The sequence below is a fragment of the Drosophila ficusphila genome, unplaced genomic scaffold, assembly GCF_018152265.1.
Source record: "Drosophila ficusphila isolate 14025-0441.05 unplaced genomic scaffold, ASM1815226v1 contig_414, whole genome shotgun sequence".
Classification (NCBI taxonomy): Eukaryota; Metazoa; Arthropoda; class Insecta; order Diptera; family Drosophilidae; genus Drosophila; species Drosophila ficusphila.
This window is the reverse complement of record NW_025064328.1, coordinates 21,121,261-21,144,560: the sequence shown is the minus strand read 5'-3', so window position 1 is coordinate 21,144,560 and position 23,300 is coordinate 21,121,261. Positions and strand designations below refer to the sequence as shown.

The 23,300-nt window shown below is 34.2% G+C and overlaps 1 protein-coding gene across 2 annotated transcripts in view; it reads left to right on the top strand.

Annotated features, from left to right (window-relative positions):
- The first annotated feature begins 1,146 nt into the window (after positions 1–1,146).
- Positions 1,147–23,300, top strand: part of LOC108101620 (laccase-5) — a 54,520-nt gene continuing 32,366 nt past the window's right edge. Inside the window, exons 1-3 of one of the 2 annotated variants that reach the window (XM_043208318.1) lie at positions 1,147–1,499; positions 16,489–16,969; positions 19,448–20,208. In XM_043208318.1, the coding sequence (XP_043064253.1) occupies positions 1,379–1,499; positions 16,489–16,969; positions 19,448–20,208 (1,363 nt within the window). In that variant the 5' untranslated portion in view covers positions 1,147–1,378. The remainder of the gene's footprint in view (positions 1,500–16,488; positions 16,970–19,447; positions 20,209–23,300) is intronic. The other variant, XM_043208317.1, reaches the window with a different exon arrangement.

Here is a 23,300-nt window from a genome sequence, read left to right as displayed (position 1 = left end):
AATATATATACTTTATGGGGTCTGAGGTGTCTCCTTCACTGCGTTGCAAACTTCTGACTGAAATTATAATACCCTTTGCTCTGCAAGGGTATCAAAATTAAATTTTTAATTTATATGATTTTCAACACTTTTAATATTTTAATGACAATTAAATTCCTAACATACATATATTTGTTTTTCCCCGTTATTAAGTCTCGGAAATCTAAAGTTTTAGATTTGTATAAATCTAGACAAGTCTGATAAATTAGTTCGCCAAAGATGTTTCACTTCTGACATGTGTACCTAGTACGCACGCACTTTTTTTTAATAAATAGTTTTTTAGCAACTCTTGAATGTTGAAATAAATTTCATGAAAATCGGACGACTGTATCACAAAGCTGTAACAGAAACAATTGTTGAAATTTTAGAAAATAATAAGAAAGTAGTATGTCATAGTTTTTTTCATTTTTTACTCGAAAAAGCTACTTTTAAAAAGATCAAACTACTGGGTCGTATAGCTGCAATATAAATAAAAAATAGAAATAGCTTTGTCTCTCTGAAGCTATGTATGTATGTATGTACTTTCCTTTCTTGTTTGTAACCACGTGTTTGTGCAAACATTGCTTAAAGCAGCTTTTACTTTATGTGCGCTGAATTGGCCAACTCTGAGTTGTCGATAAGTTCTCAAAAGTTAAATAATTTAATAATGTTAAAGTTTAAACAGGTAAACCAAACTGCGCTTTCTGAAAGTAAAGGGAAAATGTACATACATATGTATGTATGAATGTGCCTATATCTGACCTAAGAACTTCTGTAACTATTCAGAAAGGCATTCCTCTTAGCTGCTATTAAATATTATATGATCCATATTTTAATGGTTTGAACTTTAAACCGCTCTTGTTTTATCTAAAACAACTTATAAAACGCCCGTTTTATTTTATTTCTTCATTTTGTGTTTCTATTTTTGCTTTGTTAAACTTTTGTGAGCTGGGCTAGCTCTAAACTCGGCGAACTTGCTCTGAGATCGTGATCAAGTTGGCTGCTGCAATTTCTTGCGCTCTCTGAGCCATGTCATGATTCACATAGCCATTCCTTTCCCTGACTCGTTCGTAAGCTCGTTTTGCAGTGACTTTTCTGTTTTAAACATTTTATATAGTCTTACGTATGTAGATAGTGCTTCAGTTTGGTGCTTAAACGCGTTGCGCGTACTTCATATAGCTGAAACAATTCAGCTGGTGTATCTGTCGCTTATCGTACATACACATATACATAGACTAAATGCATATGTATTTTGTGGCCATCCTGTTTTAAGTATACTAGTAATTTGTACGATCTTTCGTAAAGTGAAAGAGTTCAGTGAATTTAATAAAATTGTGCAACTCAGGTTTAACAGTAGGCCATGGAGCGCAAGGGATTTCTCCATACTTATAATTTCCTGCTGGTTATAATTTTATTTACTGCATTTCCTGAAGCTCTGGCAGTACGCGTTACCAGCACTCAGCAGAAACACCGTTTAAAAGGTAAGGAAATAGTGATTTACGTTGAAAGCTGCTTTTCTCCAATTTTATAACGAAAATGCAAAATACAACAATCACTTATCTTTTAGATTTTTTTCTGTCTTTACATTTAATTCCCCTTTGCCCTATATTTATTTTGTTATTTCCTGCTTTGCCATATATGTAGTTAAAATATTAAAACTATGTTAGTATACATAAAATAAAATTTTAGACTAAATACACATCAATCCTCGAAAATATCAAAAATATTATTGTTCTCCCCTTTACAGTTTATTTTGCGAGCAAAATTAGAAGAACAATAACAATCAAATATGTGCAGTGAATCACATTAATATTCGGTTTTTCATTTTCTAATTTCAAATGCAAATGAAAAGATTAAAAAAATAGACTTAAAAAAAAAAATTTCAATAGAAAACGAAAGCTTTTTTATTACCTATTCATAGAGATAAGTACAAAATAAATTTATTTAAAATTAAAAACAAAATTAAACAAAAACAAGAAACAACTCCAAATTGACGTTACTTTAATATACGGTATTACCTTTTAGAATTAAGAAAACACTTTTTTATCTAAAAACAAGAGAGGAAGCTAGCTTCGGCAAGCCGAAGCTTATATACCCTTGCAGTCATCAAATATCATCAAATAAGACGATTTTTCTATTTCCATATTTTCGACTACGGGAGCTATATGATATAGTTGTCCGATTTTGATCAAATTTAATTCGTAATTCAAGAGTCGTTAGAAAACTTTATATTCCAAAAATCATGCTTATCTAATAAAAACCAACGATGTTATAATTTTATTTCCGTTATTTCTATATAGATTTTTCGATCTTTTCTATGGCAGCTATAAGATATCGTTGTCCGATTTTTATGAAACTTTTTTCTCAATATAAGGGTTATTAAAAAACTTGATATTCAAAAAATCATGTCTGTGGGATAAAAAACAACGATGTTATCAATTTATTTCCATTAATTCTATATATGTATATTTTTCGATCTCTCCTATATCAGCTATATGATAGAGTTATCCGATTTTGATAAAATTTAATCCGAAATTCAATAACAGTTAGAAAATGCCATCTTGAAGAATTCAAGTCGATCTGATCAAAAACAACGGGGTGAGAATTTTTTATTTCATTCTCTCGTATGGGAGCTATCCGATATATGTAGTCGGCCGATCCGGCCCGTTCCGACTTATATATTGCGTGCAATAACTACACATCTTTTGGAAAAGAAGTTTCAGCAAAATAACTTTAAAACAGAGAGACTAGTTTGCGCGGAAACGGACAGACGGACAGACGTACAGACGTATTCCGACTCTGCTCGTGATGCTGCGTGATCAAGAATATACATATGTATATACTTTATGGCAGCAATTCTTTAAGTGTGGGTCGCGACCCACTGGTGGGTCGCGGGTAGATTTTTGGTGGGTACTAATTGCCATATAGATCTTGCAATTTTTTGTGTAGATGGGTCGCGGTCCCGACAAGTTTGGGAAACACTGCTTTATGGGGTCTGAGGTGCCTCCTTCACTGCGTTGCAAACTTCTGACTGAAATTATCAGGGGCGCACAGAGGTAGTCTGGGGCCCGGGGTAAAAATTCAATTTTGGGAGATTGTCAATCCTTACATAGCATCATATATATCATACATATGTATGTATATCATATCGCGCGGGGCCCCCATAAGCCCGGGGCCCGGGGCAAATTGCCCCCTTTGAATGTGGCATTTTTTAGACGGTTACATATGTACATACATACATACATATGTTAAGTTTGTTAGATTTAAAAGATTTTAATAAGCAAAATTAGAGAAAGTAAAAGACCTTTGAAACATTAAAAAACGAATTAAAAAATGATAATGTACATTTAATCAATTAAATGCCAACTTAAGTCCGATAAAAAAAATAAAGCGGTTTGTATAATTAAGAACGAAGGCAGTACAAAACATAATACTACACATTTTCCATTGGCGATTTTTTAAGTATTGCATTTACATATGTACATAATTATTTTTGAACTGCGCCAAATATTGAAGTACATATAAGTTTACATATGTATGTATATGTACATATTTATAACATGTATGCATGTATGCACACATTTTAAATATCTAAGCATATACATACATACATATATAGCCTATGTATGTATGTACCAAAATGCTAACGCATGCACACATAAAAATTATAATTTTCTAACTGGTCTAAAATCAATAAATAACATAAATGACTTATACAAATAAAATGCTAAACCAAAATTAAATAACTTCCACCCCATTAAAATATTTCTTAAGACTTATCAAGTTTAAAACCGGTCTTCAACGGGTATAAATTGGTCCAGCTAAAAAGTACATTCATATGACTGATTCAAGGCGACTTTAAGCAACAAATTTATATACGGAGTTCACATGTGTGTACATACATATGTACATATGTATGATTGTATAACTTAGGGAAATTGGCACATTCTTGTGTACATACATACAAACATATTCTATTGCATTAAGTATTATATGTACATACATATGTACATACAAACTTTAAAATTTAAGAGGATTGGGCCATTTTTATATGGCCCAACCGATAAGGAAAGGAAATAAAAAATATGTTTTCAAATTAAATTAAAAATACGTATAAATATAATAAACTACATATGTATGTATTTTCTTATTTATACATATTGGGTAGATTATTAAACAACCGCATTTATTTCAGAACATTACTTCCTTTCTTGATTATTATAAAAAAACAAAATAATAAAATATATTTCTTAAGAAATAACAAGAAAAGAAGCTAGCTTCGGCAAGCCATGCAGTCATCAAATGTAAACAAAACACATAAAGGCTAAACAACATCGAAGCTACATACATACATACACATATGTGTGTACATACATATGTACATACATATGTCGATTTTTCTATTAAGTTTCTGAATTTTTTACGATTTTTCATATGACAGCTATATGATATAGACGTTCTATTTTTATGAAATTTAACTCAAAATTTGAGTCATTAAAAAACGCAGTATTCCAAAAATGATGTTAGTCTGATGAAAAACAACGATGATAATTTCCGTTAATTCTATATAGAATTTTCGATCTTTCCTACGGCAGCTATGATATGTAGTTATCCGATTTTGTTAAAATTGAATTCGAAATTGGATAGTAGAGAAAAAAACAGCATCTGGAAGAAATCAAGTCTATCCGATCAAAAACAACGGACAGAGCATTTTTTTTAATCTCTCGTATGGGAGCTATCCGATATAGTCGGCCGATCCGCCCCGTTCCAACGTTTTTTTTACACAACTTTTGGGAAATTTTCAGCAAGATAGCTTTAAAACTGAGAGACTAGTTTGCTTAGAAACAGACAGGAGGACAGACGTATAGACGTAATTCGATTAAGATCATGAATATGTATGTATGTATATATATGTATGTACTTTATAAGTCCTGAAGTGTCTCCTTAAGTGCGTTGCAAACTTCTGACTGAAATTGAATACCCTTTGCAAGGGTATAATGATATATGTATGTAACTTGTTACCAGTACCCAGTATATACATATACATACATGTACTTATATGTATATATTTAATATATTAGGGTCGGACAAAAATAAAAATGTTAGATCACAGTAAATTCAAAATGACGTTCCTTTTTAGTTTGGGCCTGAATGCCAACTCGAGAAGTTGAAAATTTGGTTTATGTACATCGATAGAATTATGAATGCTGAAATTGATTTTAACATACTTAAAGAAAATGTGCGCTGTAGGGCTTATAAAATGGATCTGGACAGCGACTAATTCATTTTCCAACAAGAAGATGACCCCAAGCACACGGCTTGTGAAGCCAAAATGTGGCTGTTGCATAATGTACAACAAATTTCAACTCCTCCACAGAGCAGTGCTGCCAACTTTTGACCAGAAAAAAGCTATTTTTGACAAGAAGAATGGAGAAAAAAACTAAAAAAAAATTGTAAAAAAAATCCAATAAAAAGCTAAAAACAAATGTATCAAAAAAGGGAAAAAATGTCAAAAAATAACAATTTATTAAGTTAAGTTAATTTATTAAGTTAAGATTTCCATAATTTTATCAATATTTTCTTCGTCTTCCTCATTTGTGTATGACATATTGATTCCTATCATTGAACCGTTTTTTGCACTGGCTTCCCAAGTGGTCAATTTTAGCTGTAATAGTGGTCTTGCAGTAGTTGCAATAAACCCTCTGCTGGTTTGTGTCGTCCCTGCGAATCCATGCCTTGAACTCTTCATTTTGAAGCCAGACATCGCGGCATTTTTGCCTATATTCTTTCGGCATTTTAGAACTTCAGCTAAGAATTTACGCGCACGTTTTATATAGAGATGGAATCACTATGCGAGTGATGACATTTGCGTATATCGAGAAAACCACATACTCTACCACATTTTCTGGTTTGTTTGTAAGTGACTTCGTAAAGCTGCCACTTTTTCATATTTTATACTTAAGTGTTAATAATACAAAAGAAAAAGCCGACTGAATTTTTAAAAATAGCCAGATTTCCCGCTTTTCACAATTCCCGCAATTCACAAAATTTTCCCGCAGTTAGCTTTCAAAAAAAGCCAGTTTTGACGGGAAAAAAATCAAAATTGGCAGCACTGGCACAGAGCGAAAAATAAGCTCAAGGAATGTTCGAATATACATATGTATGTATGTATATGTACCCAAAATTAGTTGCCGATAATTAGTGCAGTCAATGCCGATGCGCTTGTCAGCTATTAAGAAAAACAATGGCTACAACACAAGATACTATTTCAAAAATAGATACTATTTAAATACATAAATATTTAATGCCAAAACCAAAAACGAATATTTTTCTGAGACGAGTTTGTTAAGTTTTTATGATTTTCAAGGAAAAGGCAGCATTAAAGCTCGATTTTGATGTTTTGGGATATTCTGAACGTTTAATAAGTGTGTGACACTAAATAATTAATTGAATAACCTATTTTTGATTTGTGAAGTACCTCGCACCGAATACTTTTGCGACTTACAGTAAAATTTTTTCAAAACTGTTTGATTTTTACATATATTTTTCTAAAGAAACAGGTATTTTATGATTCTTGACGACTATTTAGTTCAAAAAATTCAGGCCAAGTAGGAGTCAAAATAACTCACATTACAAGATTTAGTTGAGCGGCATTATTTCTGGTTTTCTCTGAAACTGTATCTGTTGTGTATCTGTGTACGTAGAAAAAAGTGTAGTTGTATAAAGTGTCCGTACTCTGCTCTCTTGCAGCTTACTGAAATGGAACAGAAAAACTAGTTGACGACAGCATACACGAAAACTACTAATTTTGTTGATTGTGCTGGAACTTTTTTGCAACAAATTAAAAATATCAAACTGCTTTAAAACTAAGCAACAAACTTAGTTAGCACACATCATGAATAAAAAAAAACATCTCGCAACTGTAATACATACATACATACATAGATGGTTTTGTCACAACGGGGGCAGTTGTCATTGCCCGTACGTTAGATATATGTATGTATGTACATACATATTTATGCTTGTCTCTATGCATCTCGTCACTCTACGTACATGCATACATACATACTTCCAAAAAAATGTACACTACATATGCATACATACATACATATATGCAAACATTATCTGCACGGATTGCTTGCTGTTAAATTTAAAACTACTTTGTAAGGAGTATGCTTTCACTTTTACAAATTGCAACAAAAATTTGTTGAAGGTTTTCTTAAATTCCGCTTTCAGTGCACGAAATTATGCCAGAATTTAAACTAAATAATGAATATACAAACACAATAAAAACCGCTTAAATATACATACCCAAGTCTCCTCCTGAAATTGTACATATGTATGTATGTATATTAAAGACTCTGTAGAAGTATTAAAAAAAAAAACCGATAGCTTTAGCTACGCGAAGCAGTAATAGCCCTGTTAAAACTAGAATTTATGTAACGCGAATTTGGTTTTGAATTAGATATGTAAATTAAAAAACAAAGATATGTAACATATTTGTATATAAATTAGTAATATACATTTTTTTTAACGCTATATAACGACATTATAATTTTTTTAAACAATAATTTCAAAGTCTTTTTATACCTTTGCAAAGGTATTATAATTTCAGTCAGAAGTTTGCAAAGCAGTGAAGAAGACCCCCTATGTACCTATGTACATATGTATATTATTGATCAGCATCACGATTGGAATCAACCTATGTACATATGTATGTAAGCTAGTCTTTCAGTCAAAAACGTACATAGTACATACATACATATATCGATTGAAACTTTACCAAAAGTTGTGTAGTTATTGCACGCAGTGTATAAGTCGGAACGGGCCGGATTGGGCGACAAACGGACAGACGTTCAGACGAATTTGGATTTTGATCGTAATGCTGATCAAGAATATACCTCTTGTATGGGAGCTATCCGATATAGTCGGCCGATTCGGCTCATTCCGACTTATATACTGCGTGCAATAACTACACAACTTTTGGGAAAGTTTTAGCAAGATAGCTTTAAAACTGAGAGACTAGTTTGAAGAGAAACGGACAGACGTACATACGTATTTGGATTCTGATCGTGATGCTGATCAAGAATATATATACTTTATGGGGTCTGAGGTGTCTCGTTCACTGCGTTGCAAACTTCTGACTGAAATTATAATACCCTTTGCTCTGCAACGGTATAAAAATCAACATAGCTTCGATGTTGTTTAGCCTATATACATATGTACATATATTTTGTTCGACATATTTGATTACTGCAAGGGTATATAGCACTATTTCTTGTTTTTATATTATATATAGGTACATATACGTAGATATATTATAATATTGTATACATATAATATAAGAATAAGAATAAGAATAAGAACAATAGTATGAAAAGTCTGAAAGTAAAAATAGTTATAAAACTTCATTAAAAGTTTTCTAAATATTTTTACTTTTAGACTATTTTTTTACTATTATAAGGTTTGGCACAAACTGACAAGTTTATAGACTTCTAAATTCTTTTATATGAACGGATTTTTAAGTCAGTATTCTTTTTACCAGACCCGACTAGAAAGCTTACTTTAACCGTTGCTAATCTTCGCTCTTTCTATTGGTCTACATAAAAGGTATCTGTATTAAGTTATATATTCTTAATAGAAAGTGACGGTACACATTGGCGTTGAGGCGGTTTGGAAATCTCATTAATAATCGGTCAAGCAAAGAAACAGTATGAACAAGCCCATAATGGGTACTTTCAAATGTTTTTGTTTTTTTGTGAGAGGCGAACCTCAATCATTAGCTTTGAATTTTATAAAATTGGGAAAGTTGGTTATTACGGCTTTCAAATATATATATGTATATACATATATGATAAAATGTTGTTACGGTTCCATTTTTCATTTTGTAGTTGCGTTTTGAAATTAACGGAACTATGCTTTAACCCTAATTAATTCTCTTATGTGAAACAAAAGTAAACAAGCTGTAATGTTTTAGTTCACAATATTGTCAAATTTATGAATATATGTATGTATGTACAATGATTTTGTTATTTGCTTACCTTATTTATTAGCGGTTGAAGGTCAAACTCGGTTGGCCACACCTTTTTGGTCGGTTTTATTCGACAAAGAGGTGCGGTCCAATGTCTTGACTTTCACTTTGCTACAAAAGCGTCCACAAAATTGTTTATTTTTCACTGGTTGTATTTCGGTTTGCGTTATAGTAGCCTGATCAAACCAGCTTGATATTTATAATAAAGCATTTGGATTTAGGCAAAAGTTTGAAATAAATTAGTCAGCGCAAATATCTCGACAAGGTTTATAGGAAGGAGTTGTGCTTTTACATTTACATACATACATATGTACATATGTATGAAGTTGTATTACAGAAATTGGGCTTTGCTGAGCTCTCGACTTACAAACTTCTTATTTAACGGTGTTAAAGATCCCGTCAGTTTACAATATACATATGTACATAGAAAACTGCAGTGTTTTTCTTTTAAGTTGAATAATTATAAAACCTTTTGTTATTTTAATAAAATTTAAGTTCTTTGTTGTTCCTATAATACCCACCGAAAAACCTGCGTTTTTATTTTTTTAATATCTGCTTTAGGTAAAAAGTTATTCTAACTTAAGGCATGTTCTCACCTTGAGGCAAAAAAATATTGATTTTTGTTTTTTTGGCTTATCGTATACATATATGTTCCGAAAATGTTCTCAAAAAATTTCAGATCCAAATTTGAAATAATACAAAAGTTACAGGCCCTTACATGGAGCACATGTCGAGCACCGGCCATTGGAAGCCAAAACTTTAAACGCGTTTATCTCGGAACCATGTTTTCGGACCTTACGGAAGTAATTGAAGGCGTTGGGGTTAACCAATCGTCATCAAATTTTTTTAAAATGTTCCTAATTGTTTCCTTTAACTAATGAACTAGGATTATCCAAAAATATTGAAAACTGTTTTATTGAGAAAATAATTAGTGAGAAAAAAAGCGCGAAAATCGAAATTTTGTTTTTCAAAAGCGAATAACTTTTGCAATTTTCAATTTTGTTTTCTGATCTTAGTCATTTTATGCACAGTACTGTACACTTTAAGAATCTTTTTGGTTTTTGTGTTTCCGATTACCCGTTTTGGCTGAATCTTTTCCGTAAGCGGGACACCTTTTTTTCGAAATATTTTTGATTTTTCAATTTTGAAATTTTTTTTCGCAAAATAAATATGTTTTCAAATAAATTTACAAATTTCAGATTTTTATCTTTAACCGTTTTCTCAAAACAATTTTTTTTAAAAATCTCAATTTTTCGGCCCTACAAGGTGAGAGCCTGCCTTAAATTTGAATATACTAGGTGGGTCAAATAAGCTGTGAGCCACTGTATGTACATATGTATAAATAAAAGTTTAATCAGCAAAGTCAAGCCAGAAATCGGAAGCAGTTTCTCTTTACAAGGATATAAAACAAATGATACCTTCATATTTACTACGACAATTTTGACGCTTACTTTTACTTTTTACAACTTTTACCATTGCGATGGTACGATGCACCGTCTACAATCGCAAGAGTCTGCATGTTAAGTCCCAGCTGTTTAGTACTGGTTTAATTTTTCCCTAATTTCCTCCCCCCCGTGGATCCGCCACTGATGTATGTATTATGTATGTACATATCTATGTACATATATGCTTGAAATAGTTGTGATGTGCATTTTTACCTACACTCATAACTTTTTTGTACAAATTCAGCAGTGCCTAATGATAAAATCGAATTGTGTAAGGTCAAGTTTATGTGTTTAATGTAAAAGTTTTGCTTGTCAAATCAAGTTTTTGTAAACCTTTGCAGGGGGTATTATAAGTTCAGTCAGTTTTCAACGCCGTGAAGGAGATATCTCATACCCCGTAAAGTATATACATATGTTCATACATATATATGTTCATTTGTATATTCTTAATCGGCATCACCATCTGAACCGATATTAACTGTCTGTCTGTCTGTTTATATGTATGTAAACTAGACTCTCAGTTTTAAAGCTATTCCGATAAACCTTTATTAAGGGTTATGTACATAGTTATTGCACGTGTTATAAAAGTCGGAACGGGATGAACCGACTACTAAATCGTATATGTATGTAGCTTCAATAGGTGATCGAAAAAAGCAGTAAATAAAGTAACTATTTCGGCAGTGGCGTAACTACCGGTGTTCCATGTGTTCCAGGAACACAGGCCCCCGAGCTTAAAGGCGTGTCGTGGATTACGGAAAATTAATGAAAAATTACATTTTTCGCAATTCAGATCTTTGGGAGCCCGTTCGATGCCTAAATATAAAGATGATATTTCAGACACAATTTCAAGCCAACTACTGTCTTTTAGGGAGTGCTTCAACAATGATTTGAAAACAATGAACACTTCTGCGCAAATTCTTGATTTCATTCTATTAAAAAATTACTCCTCGTGCAGTTTTTTTTTCTGAAATTGTTACAGCATGTTGTCTGTTTCTCACCATCGTTCGTCGCAAAAGCAGAAAGATCATTTTCGAAATTGAAAAATCGAAAAAAATCTTTTTAAATGTTATTAAACCTGTAATGTGACTATCGGCCGTCACCGAACACAAGTTTTTCTGACGTAGTTACGCCACTGTATTTCGGTATTCTTTTGATACCACTCCTAGCGCAAGCTTAATCAAAGGAAGCTTGCTTTGGCAGGCTGAAGCTTATATACCCTTGAAGACGAATAAAATGGGGATTGTTTAGTGTGCTAAACTCGTGTCCACAACTGTATATATTTTTCGATCTTTCCTATGTTAGCTATATAATATTGTTATTCGATTTTGATAAAATTTAGTTTGAAACGATAGTAGTTAAAAATACCATCTGACAGAAATCAGTCGATATGATCAAAAACAACGCCGATATAGTCGCCCGATCCGGCCCGTTCCGACTTACATACAGTGACTCGCAGCTTATTTCGTGCAGTCACCTAAAAAAAGTTTAAATCTTTATTCCTGCTAAACTAAGAAAGATATCAGAAAAATTAAATGCAGTATTTTAATATTGAATATTAACTTATGTATTGAACGAAAACGATTTTCTTAATCATAAAAAGCAGCTTATTTCGTGCAGCAGATTCTACTTAACTTATTATTAGTAATTTAACAGCTACAATTTTGTATGTCCTTCTTTCTGGTTCAGGACAGCTTTGAGACGATTTTCCACGGAGCAAACTAACTTTTTAGTGGTTTTCACTGGAATTTTTAGCCATTCTTCCATAAGAACAGTTTTCAGATCGTTTTTGGTCGAAATCTTCCTCTTCCTTATAACTATTTCCAATATATCCCATAAATTTTCGATCACATTTAAATCTGGAGACTGTGCTGTCGTTATAACGACCCTCATGTCGTTCCAGATAAGCCAAGACTTCACAATTCCTGCTGAATGCTTCGGATCGTTGTCTTCGTAAAATCGAAAACGATCGCGTTTGCCCAGTTTTTCACCAGTTTGGAGTAGGTTATCCTTTAAAATGTTGAGGTACATTGTGGCATCCAAGATGCCATCAATGAAAATGAGGTTGTCCACGCCAGAGGATGCCATACAGGCCCAAACAATGACGTGACATTAAAATTTTTCTGATATCTTTCTTAGTTTAGCAGGAATAACGATTTGAACTTTTTTTTTAGGTAACTGCACGAAATAAGCTGCGAGCCACTGTATATACTGCGTGCAATAAATACACACACAAAGTTTCAGCATGATAGCTTTAAAACTGAGAGACTAGTTTTATAGAAACAGACAGGGGGACAGACGGACAGCCCGACAGACGTACATATTTTGATTCTGATCGTGATGCTGATCAAGAATGTATATATGTATGTACTTTATTGAATGTAAGGTGTCTCCTTCACTGCGTTGCAAACTTCTGAATGAAATTATAATACCTATTGCAAGGGTATAAATATGTTTCTGTTATAAATATGTGTTTGTACATATGTATATAATGTTGCCAAGCTTGCGGCAAGGTTGCTTTTGTACCATGGCCACCTTTGTTGTCAGCGCTACCATCATTGGTTCATAAAAAAGTAAAACAAAAACTTGTTGCCAAAAACAAAAGCTAATAGCCAACGTAATGGGACCGTAACGATTTTCTATCAGAGTATTTGCCCACGTTATGGTTATCATATCAGTCAGCAAAACAAAAAGCTTTTAATTTCGATACACTTTCTGCATGTAATAAAGTAGGACTTACTAAGTCTTACATCAGAATTTTTATACCCTTGCAGAGCAAAGGGTATTATAATTTCAGTCACAAGTTTGCAACGCAGTGAAGGAGACACCTCAGACATAAAGTATATATATTCAGCATCATGATCAGAATCCAAATACGTGTGGAGCTTTTTAATAACCCTTGAATCGAGAAAAAAATTTCATTAAAATCGGATAACGTTATCATATAGCTGCGATAGGAAAGATAGAGAAATCTATATAGAAATAACCGAGATGAAATTATTAAATCGTTGATTTCATCGAAAAAGCATGATTTTTGGAATATAGAGTTTTCTTACGACTCTTGAACCCCAAAAGCCTTCTGTCTTCTGTACGTGTGTTAGTCATTGAACTCCTCTTAAACGACTGGACCGATTTTGATGAAATATTTTGTGTGTATTCCAGGGGGTTTGAGGATGGTGGAGATTCACACTATGTAGTTAAAAAAATATTTATTATTTTTGAGGTTTTTAATGTTTTAATAATTTTATTTTTTCGCTTACACATTGCAAACTCAGTAGGTGATTACACACAAGTCTATAGCTGAGTAAATTTTGTACAGAAATTATAAAGTCATGTTTGGTAGGCGACGTTGTTGGAACATAGGTCGTAGTACAGTAAATGCAAGAAGAGTACGTTGCCATCTGGTGGCGAAACGGAGTTCACCGGGTTTTGCTAATGACTATATAATTTTGTTATTAAATTTAATTCAAAATTCAAGAGTTGCTAGAAAACTCTATACCAAAAATCATGCGTGGTATGATACACAAGAAAATAAGCTAGCTTCGGTGAGCCGAAGCTAATATTCCCTTGCAGAGTTTAATTAAGGGGTTATATACCTTTTTCTCCAGAGAAATATGTACAGGGTTTTATTTTTTTTTTGTTTAGCATGTTACCATTGTTTTTTTTAAATACAATACAAATTTTATCAACGTACGTGTCCTTAAGTAAATTCGTATAAAATTTCGAGTGAAAATTTTCATAATTGTGGAAGTTATAGTCCTTGCCGCAGAAGTCCTTTTTTCAGTAGTGGCTAACGGTGAGCATGAAAACAAGGAAACGGCTCAACAAAAAAAAAAAAACTACGTTAGTATATAGTGCTACCTAGTTCGTGAACAAAGGATTTTACGAAAAAAAATTTTTACAGTTACGGTGATTTTTTTTTCAATAAAGCCGATTTTTCGAGGTCTAATAATTTATTTTTTCGCCCCAAAAAAATAGAAAAATTTGTCGAAAATAAAATCATAAAATAAATAAATAAATGTATCTACAAACAATCCCCCAAAATTTCAAATCGATCGATGTAGTGGTTACCGAGATATCGTATTAGGTAGTCATGGAATGAATGCGCTATGAACGGCTGTATCTTAGGTTCTCTCTAAAAAATTTTGCAGAAAAATTGTTGAAAGTATGTACATCCAAAAAAAAAACATAAAATTTTTTTTTCGATTTTTTGAGCCTGAAAAAGGTATATAACCCCTTAAGTCGAACGAAATACGTAGAGGCTAACAACATCGGAGCTTTGACGATTTTTCTATTCATTTTCAATATAAATTTGTCGAGCAATATGCATAAAGGCTAAACAACATTGAAGTAATGACGATTATTCTATTAATTATACCCTTGTAGAGGGTATTATAATTTCAGTCAGAAATTTGCAACGCCGTGGAGACACCTCAGACCCCATAAAGTATATATATTAGGTTGTTTGGTAATGACATACCGGTTTTTACATTCAAATTTCGCGCTTCGCTTGTGAAGTCAAATATAATCGTATCTGGCAATGCTGTATATCGTTTGAAAGGTATTGGTATCACCCTTAAAATATATATGACATATAGTTTGTTTACATGAGCTTCCACGTTAAAAAATTACAATCGATTGAAATCGAGTTCACAAACGCAGAAATTCGGGCAATTTTGAAATTTTATTTCGCACAGGGAAAAACTGCTGCGGAATCTCGCAGACAGATTATTGCTGTCTTAGGAAATAACAAACTTTCGACTCAAACCGCCGAACAGTGGTTTAGGCGATTCCGAAGTGGCAATTTTGATACCGAAACACCCAAGCCTTCCGGACGACCAGTGACCGTTGATACGGATAAAATCATGGAAGTAGTGGATCGAGATCGTCATGTGACTATTAGAACCATCGCAGAGGAGCTGCAACTAAGCACGGAAACCGTGCATAGGCATTTAAAGTCGAAAAATTTAACAAAAAAGCTCGATGTATGGGTGCCTCATGAGTTATCCCAAAAAAACCTTTTCGACCGTGTATCAATCTGCGAATCTTTGTTGCATCGTAATAAACTCGACTCATTTCTGGATCGGTTAGCCAACATAAAGCGTAAAAGGTCCTGGTCGAAGCACGGTGAGTCGTCCCAAACGGTGGCAAAGCCAGGACCGACGGCTCAGGAGGTGTTGCTGAGTGTATGGTGGGATATCAAAGGAATTATCCTTTATGAAGTGTTGCCCTATGGCCAAACCATCAATTCTGACCTCTACTGTGAACAACTGGAGCGATTGCAGATTGCACTTGAACAGAAGCGTGTTGTTGTGTTCCATCATGACAACGTCAGGCCCCATACATCTTTGGTGACGCGTCACAATCTACGGGAGCTTGGTTGGGAAGTGTTAATGCATCCACCTTATAGTCCGGACATTGCCCCAAGCGATTACCATCTGTTTTTGGCCATGCAAAATTTTTTCGATGGACAAAAATTGAGTTCAAGGGAGGATTGTGAAAATCGAATTGCCGAGTTTTTTGCCAGTAGGGACAAGGACTTCTTTAGGAGAGGCATATACAAGTTACCATCAAAATGGCAGAAAATCATCGAAGACAACGGTATATATAGCACTTAAATCGACAATGCTAACTATGGTAAAATCGTCGTCAAAAATTAATAAAGAAACCGGTATGTCATTACCAAACAACCTAATATTTTGATCAGCATCACGTTCTGAATTGTGTCTGTTTTTAGACTATTACTACTACATATTGGAATTAATTTTTATCAAAATCAGATGACTATATCATATAGCTGTCATATGAACAATTCTAAATGTATAGAAAAACAGTCATAGCTTCGATTTTGTTTAGCTTTTATGTATTTTGTTCAACAGATTTGATTTCTTTTCCTTTTTTATTGTATGAATAAAAATACAAAAGTAATAAATAAATAGTACGCAAATTTCTTTACAAAAACGACTTTAATATTATTTTTTTGCATTTTTGTATTAGAAAATCAACCGGATCTTACACCATCAGGGTCCTTTTGGCAGCAACATGTGGCGACGCCTAGTAGTTCAACACCCTTCGATTCGCCCTTTTATTCGGCAACACATGGCCTTGTACAGACTCATCCCTCTTTAAGTTCGAGCCCAGTTCCACTGAACAGCAATAGCCTGGGAAGTGGAGTACCTCCGTCAAGTGTGGCTGGTAGTAAGCCATCCTTAACAGCTGGAAGTGGCTACCTAAATTCCCGCGGAAGTTTGCCTACTTCTGCTCGTTATCCAGCTAATAAGATCACTGGGACAGTGGTCGAACCTAACCCGAAATCTCCTTTCCGCCACTTAGACTTTTCTACTAGCGCAACTGCGGAGTTAAGGCGCAATCCAGCACTATCTGCTCCGGACGAATGTGCTCGCGCTTGTCGAGAGGGAGAGCCTCCAAGAATATGTTACTATCATTTTACGTTGGAGTACTACACTGTTCTGGGCGCGTAAGTATTAACTGCTGGTAATTATTATAATTGCAAATCATAAATTTAAATTGAAAAGCCGAATGTTAGATTTATAACTTATTTAAACCAAACACAAAACAATTAAAACATCACCAATTATTATTTGAGAATCTAAAAAAGTCTTCTCAAGATAAAGATAATGGAATGATTGCCTCTTACTTAACGCGCGTTACAGAAAGACTATAACAAAAAATGTTGCTTTGTGGGTTTTAAATAAACCTTGTATAGAGAAATAAAGTTTAAGTCTTTTACATTATTTATTGTCATAAGGGAGTGCCCCCAAACCTGAAGTGAGTTATTCGGTACACGGTCAGATACGTCATTTTTGCCGGACTCGTCCTGTTATGGCTTGCCCTACCATATATTTTCTATCACTTTGCTTTGCTTTCTTAAGCCTATCGTTCTAAGTAGCCGGAGCATAAATATTTCTACAGACAATATTTCAATTTAGACGGTTTTACGTTAACTATTTCTTGTCAGTTTTAGGTTTGCACTGTCGTTTTTCGGCGCCCCTCTTATACGTAACGCTGGTATATGTATGAATTTATGTCGGAAGTTTTCAACGCAATGTAGGAGACACCTCAGACAAGAACCCACAAAGTATTCGATTATATATTTTTATCAGCATGTTACCTTGTCTCTTTGTTTTTAAGTTACATATCTCGCTAAATCTTCACCAACAGTTGTGTAGTTATATGTAGTCAGCAAATCGTTATTTTTATAAAGATCGGAAAAGAAATATTTGGCATAGAAATGAAAAAAATAATTGAAAAAATTTGATACAACTTGAAACTAGTCTAGTCTAGTTTTCTTTATTTGGGTTACGTCTGTAAGGGTACACGACCAGTTTTGCAAAATTACTGGCTAAAGCTAAAAATAAGCCATTCCTTCTCGAAATTTGTCATGTTTAGTTTTAGTGCAAGCATCGTGATTGGTGCTGCACAGTTTATGGAACCGCTTTTCTGTCGATAACTGCTTCGAAAACTTAAATAGTGTTTTAAATTCCATAAGGTTTTAATCAAAGCTCATTCTGGTTGAAAACAGTAAATTTGGGTTTCTTTCTGATTGGCAAAACTATAGTAAACGTCCACCGAAAAATATTGAGCTGTTGCTATTTTTTATTAACTTTATACGAGGTATATTCAAAGATAATAAATATTATGCGCAATTAAAAAAACTTTAAGAACCAATAAAAATAATAAATTTGTCGTTAAACACAGCCAGATTAACTAATTCGAAAATCTGTGGTTTTTTTGGTAATTCATTTGGGAGATTGATTCTTTAGGTTTTAACTGGCCCTTTTAAACATAATTTGATTTATTTAGATGTCATGTTTGATTATCTCCATCCCTGTTCATTTGGAGGCTTTGATGAGCTTATATACCTTGCGGGTGCTAGCTTATGCCGGTTAGGCGAGCTTCGCTAAAAAAGGATAGTCATCAGTCTGTGCCTTAGTAGTGCTGAGAAGAAGAGTACTACGTTCTGGCAGTTTATGTTGCTATCAATTTGCAGTTGTACAGCTGCCAAATTAGGACGATAGAGAACTTGTGATTCATTTTTAAAATAATAAGAGATTCCCTTAGTGCATATATTTTTGCTTGGAAGACGTTGACATAGTCAGCGAGCCTGTGGTAAAAAAAAGGAGTGTTTTTTTTTAATTCCAACCGATCTTAGTAACCGGCCTGAGATCATTGGAGTTTGATTGAGTTAGGTTGTGCCCCTGTTAAAGCTTAAAGATTTGAGTTTAGAAAGAAATAAGGAATCAAGGCAGAAGCGGACTGTGGCGAGCGTTCCCATTGCAGACGATGACCAGGCCCACAGCAGTCGAGCGAGGTCGTCTTAAGGAAAATCTTTTTTGTAGGTCATGTATATTATTGATAGTATCCTAATATCAGCTATTGCAATGTCGCCATTGCTGAGATTATGAAGCAGCAATATGCGATAAATCCGTTGGGGTAATACTGCAGTTGCCAATTTAACCTTGATTGTTCTGTAACCAAAAAAGGTTATTTATAAGTACGATGTCGGCTTCGCCTATATTGTTTTGGGGGTTATTGCAGTAACTTGAGCATATCTGCAATGTACGGGGTAGTACCTGATTTCTTAATTGAGGCCCCTGTATGGTTATACCGGGATAGATATAATTTCTAAGTTGAATTGACCACGAGCTGCATTTTGTTGCTGGTTATACAATTTAAGGCTGAAAAAAACCAAAGACCTGGCTAAATAACGTGGCTTGCGGAGACGGGGCTTTTTAATAGCAGGGTTGTCGGCTTAAGACTACTAATAACGTTTTACGTTTGATATGTATAACCTACAACCCGCTCGATAGCCCCAGCTAGATAACGTAGGTGGCCCTTAAAGTGTTACATTTATTTTTATAACTTCTAGCCTATATGCCTTTTATTTTTTTAATTTCAACATTTTTTTTAATTTGATTTTTCCTAATATATGCAGTGCTTGCCAAGTATGCACTCCAAATGCAACAAATACGGTTTGGAGTCATTGTCAGTGTGTTTTAGCTGACGGAGTTGAGCGCGGAATTCTAACAGCAAATCGAATGATACCCGGCCCTAGCATTCAAGTATGTGAGAACGATAAGGTAGTCATTGATGTTGAAAACCACATGGAGGGAATGGAAGTAACTATTCACTGGCACGGTATATGGCAGCGAGGCTCGCAGTACTATGATGGCGTTCCCTTCGTCACACAATGTCCCATACAGCAGGGAAATACCTTCCGTTATCAATGGACGGGCAATGCTGGAACGCATTTTTGGCACGCTCATACTGGCTTACAGAAACTAGATGGACTTTACGGCAGTGTGGTGGTTCGCCAGCCACCATCGAGGGACCCTAATTCCCATTTATATGATTTTGATTTAACTACTCATATCATGCTTATTAGCGATTGGTTACACGAAGACGCTGCAGAGCGATATCCTGGACGACTGGCAGTAAACACAGGCCAAGATCCAGAGTCAATGCTAATTAACGGCAAAGGACAGTTTCGTGACCCAAATACTGGATTTATGACTAATACTCCATTGGAAATATTTACAATAACCCCTGGCCGCCGTTACCGTTTCCGAATGATAAACGCATTTGCTTCTGTTTGTCCAGCACAAGTCACAATCGAAGGACACGGTATGACAGTCATAGCAACCGATGGTGAGCCTGTGCATCCTGTTGATGTCAACACAATCATTTCATTCTCAGGTAAGACGAACAAAAATTATTTCATATATGTACATAACTATTTTTCTAAAGAGAAATATTGCAGAAAGAGATTAAATTAACTATAGTGAAAAGATGTTGATGCTTTTCATTAACAGTTGCAACGGAAACCAATTTTGGAATAGGTTGTAAAAAAATATAGGCCGCAAGAAAAAGGAAAAGTAAAAATTTGGTGTGGATAGGCTCGAAAACTTTAAAATTTCTACGTCCATCCTGAGAGAATGTAAGTTTGGAACAGCACCAACCAAAATGTTTTGCCATCAAAACTGTAGGTTAAACTGCGTTTTGCGACTTGAATCTGCATGTTTAATTGTAGTAAAAGGAAACTTACCTCGGCGTGCCGAAGTTTATATACACTTGCAGATATGACTTAAATGCAAGAAACCACTAGGCTAGACTAGATTCTAGTTTTTTCGAATTTTCCATTATTTTTCTTTTTTTTATGGCGGATATTATATATAATACTAGCAAACCCGACGAACTTTGTTCCGCCTTAATGGCAATAAATAAGCAGATTGTTTTTGTTTATAGGAAAAAATTACAAAAAAAACTAAAAACCTAGATTAATCATTCATTTCTATTTCTGTATTTTAGTACATAGGTTGCTCTTCAGTTAAGTGCCTTGTGATACACGACATTTTTGTTTTATTATCAGGCGCAAAAACAAACAACGCAGATGGTCTTCCGACCCGTGAACATGCCAAGTATAATTGACCATGTAAAAAAGATTAATGTTCAGGAAGCAGACACTGCAAGTCTTGAAGAATTGCTCGCTTCATCCCTGCATTGATCCCTAGGCGTCGATCAAGTTGTTCTTCCATGTTGCCCATGAAATACATATATTTTTAAAAATTTTTTTTGTGTATCTTCGAAAGGTAGTAATGATCCAATTCGATGGTGAATCTGCCCTTGTATCTAAGATAAAGTAAGTTATTCTTTAACTACATTCTATGTAATACCAAAAAAAAAAAATACCTTAAATGTCGGATTAAACCCTCGTTCTTCGATAATATCTGCCCCAAATGACGTCATTTGGAAACAACCATTGTATTTTCGAGTATTTGCAAGAAAGTGGCGTAATTCTTGTGTTTCACCACAAAGCAATAAATACAATGGCTCAGGTGGCGGAGTCAACAATGGCAATTTCACTTTACCATTAAAGCAGCATAATCCAGGCGTTCTCCGGAAAACTTCAATGCACCGCAAACAACGTCCATTTGCCCAATGCAAACGCTAGGATGCAAGCTGTAATTAGTGATGCAATCGTATTGAAACGGTGCCCGATTCAAATCAGCACTTAATATATATCTTCTGCATCGCAAATTATCTTATTCTTGACCTCTGTTGTAAGCTCGACGATTCTGCATTGTCAACCGAGCCGTATTACCGGTTGTCTCACTTTGCTCTCCTGATTGAGAAAAACGAAGTCGACCCATACTTACGCCGCGCTGTTCACGTGCAATCTTCTCCTTCAGTCCTTTCATTTGCAGTATTTCTTAGTCTTCTTGAATTACGGCTTTGTCGGGAAAGATTCGATCATCTTGGTCGCGGCATTATTAATTAAACTTCACTTCACTTCAATTCACCAAAATCACAAAAATTGAGTTAAAATGCTATGGTAGCGTGTGCTTGTCAGTGTGTTGAGGTAATAACTCAGTTTAAATGCGATTTTTGGTATTTCGAACGGAATAAAAAGTATCCTATGTCCTATTCCTGGCTCTAAGCTACCTTCCTACCAATTTTCAGCCAAATCTGTTCAGCCGCTTAGGTGTGAAAGAGTAACAGACAGACAGAGATACTTTCGCATTCATAATATTACAATAGTAGGGATACGAGTCCGATCATTATAGAAATATGAAATTGCTAAGTGTTGAGCAAAATGCATGAATGCCTTGAACTATGTATTACGAATTTTCTGTTAGTATAATTTTTATAATTTCTTCGATTGTTTCCATGGTAGCTATAAGAGAACTGCATTGATTATGATCGTTAATGTTCGATTAAACTTGCTCCAACCGATCACAACTCAACACAGCGCTTCGCTACAAAATTGTACGATCGAGATTCGTGCACAAAACAAACGAGTTTTTCATTCACTTGATTGTTCTGCTTACTGGTTCAAACTGATTTGTTGGTTTCAGTATAATGATCGAAAATGATCGTACCGAAAAAGACGATCAAGTCCAACGATGCACCTCTCAGACTTCGATCAAGTTGCACTTGAATTGATTGTGAGTGAATCAATCAGATCGAAAATATGCACACATAGTTTTTATGTATATATAAGGTAACACAATCACCCGACCGCAATGGACTTGGGTAGTAGTAAGGCGAGTTTGAGAGTTAGGAACATTTCGGTACTTTGTTTTCGTTTATAGATCAAGCTTAAGAGATAAGAACATTTCTGTACTCTGTACTCTTTAAATTCGTTTGTATAACTACCCGGGACCAAGAAATAGAACAGATTGTTAATATAGAAAAAGGGCTATATTTGTTTCTTTTTTGCGGCGAAAAAAATAATTTTATTTTATTGAACTTAATTACATGTTATTATTTAACTTTTGAAGAGTATTAAAAAAAAACAAGAAAGGAAGCTAGCTTCGGCAAGCCGAAGCTTATATACCCTTGCAGTCATCAAATATGTCGAAAGGTTAAACAACATCGAAGCTAAGACGATTTTTGTATTCATTTTCCACATTTTCGACTATAGATCATATGGGAGCTATATGATATAGTTGTCCGATTTTGATCAAATTTAATTCGTAATTCAAGAGTCGTAAGAAAATATTATATTCCAAAAATCATACTTGTCTGATGAAAAACAACGATGTTATAATTTTATTTCCATTAATTCTATATATATTTGTCGAACTCTCCTATGGCAGCTATATGCTAGAGTTATCCGATTTTGATAAAATTTAATCCGAAATTCAATAACAGTTCGAAAACGCCATCTTGAAGAAACCAAGTCGATCTGATCAAAAACAACAAAACAAAACAAAAACACTAGCTACACTGACAGGGAGAGTACAAAAAATTCTCAAAGCAACACAGACATTTGGAAAAAGATTCTG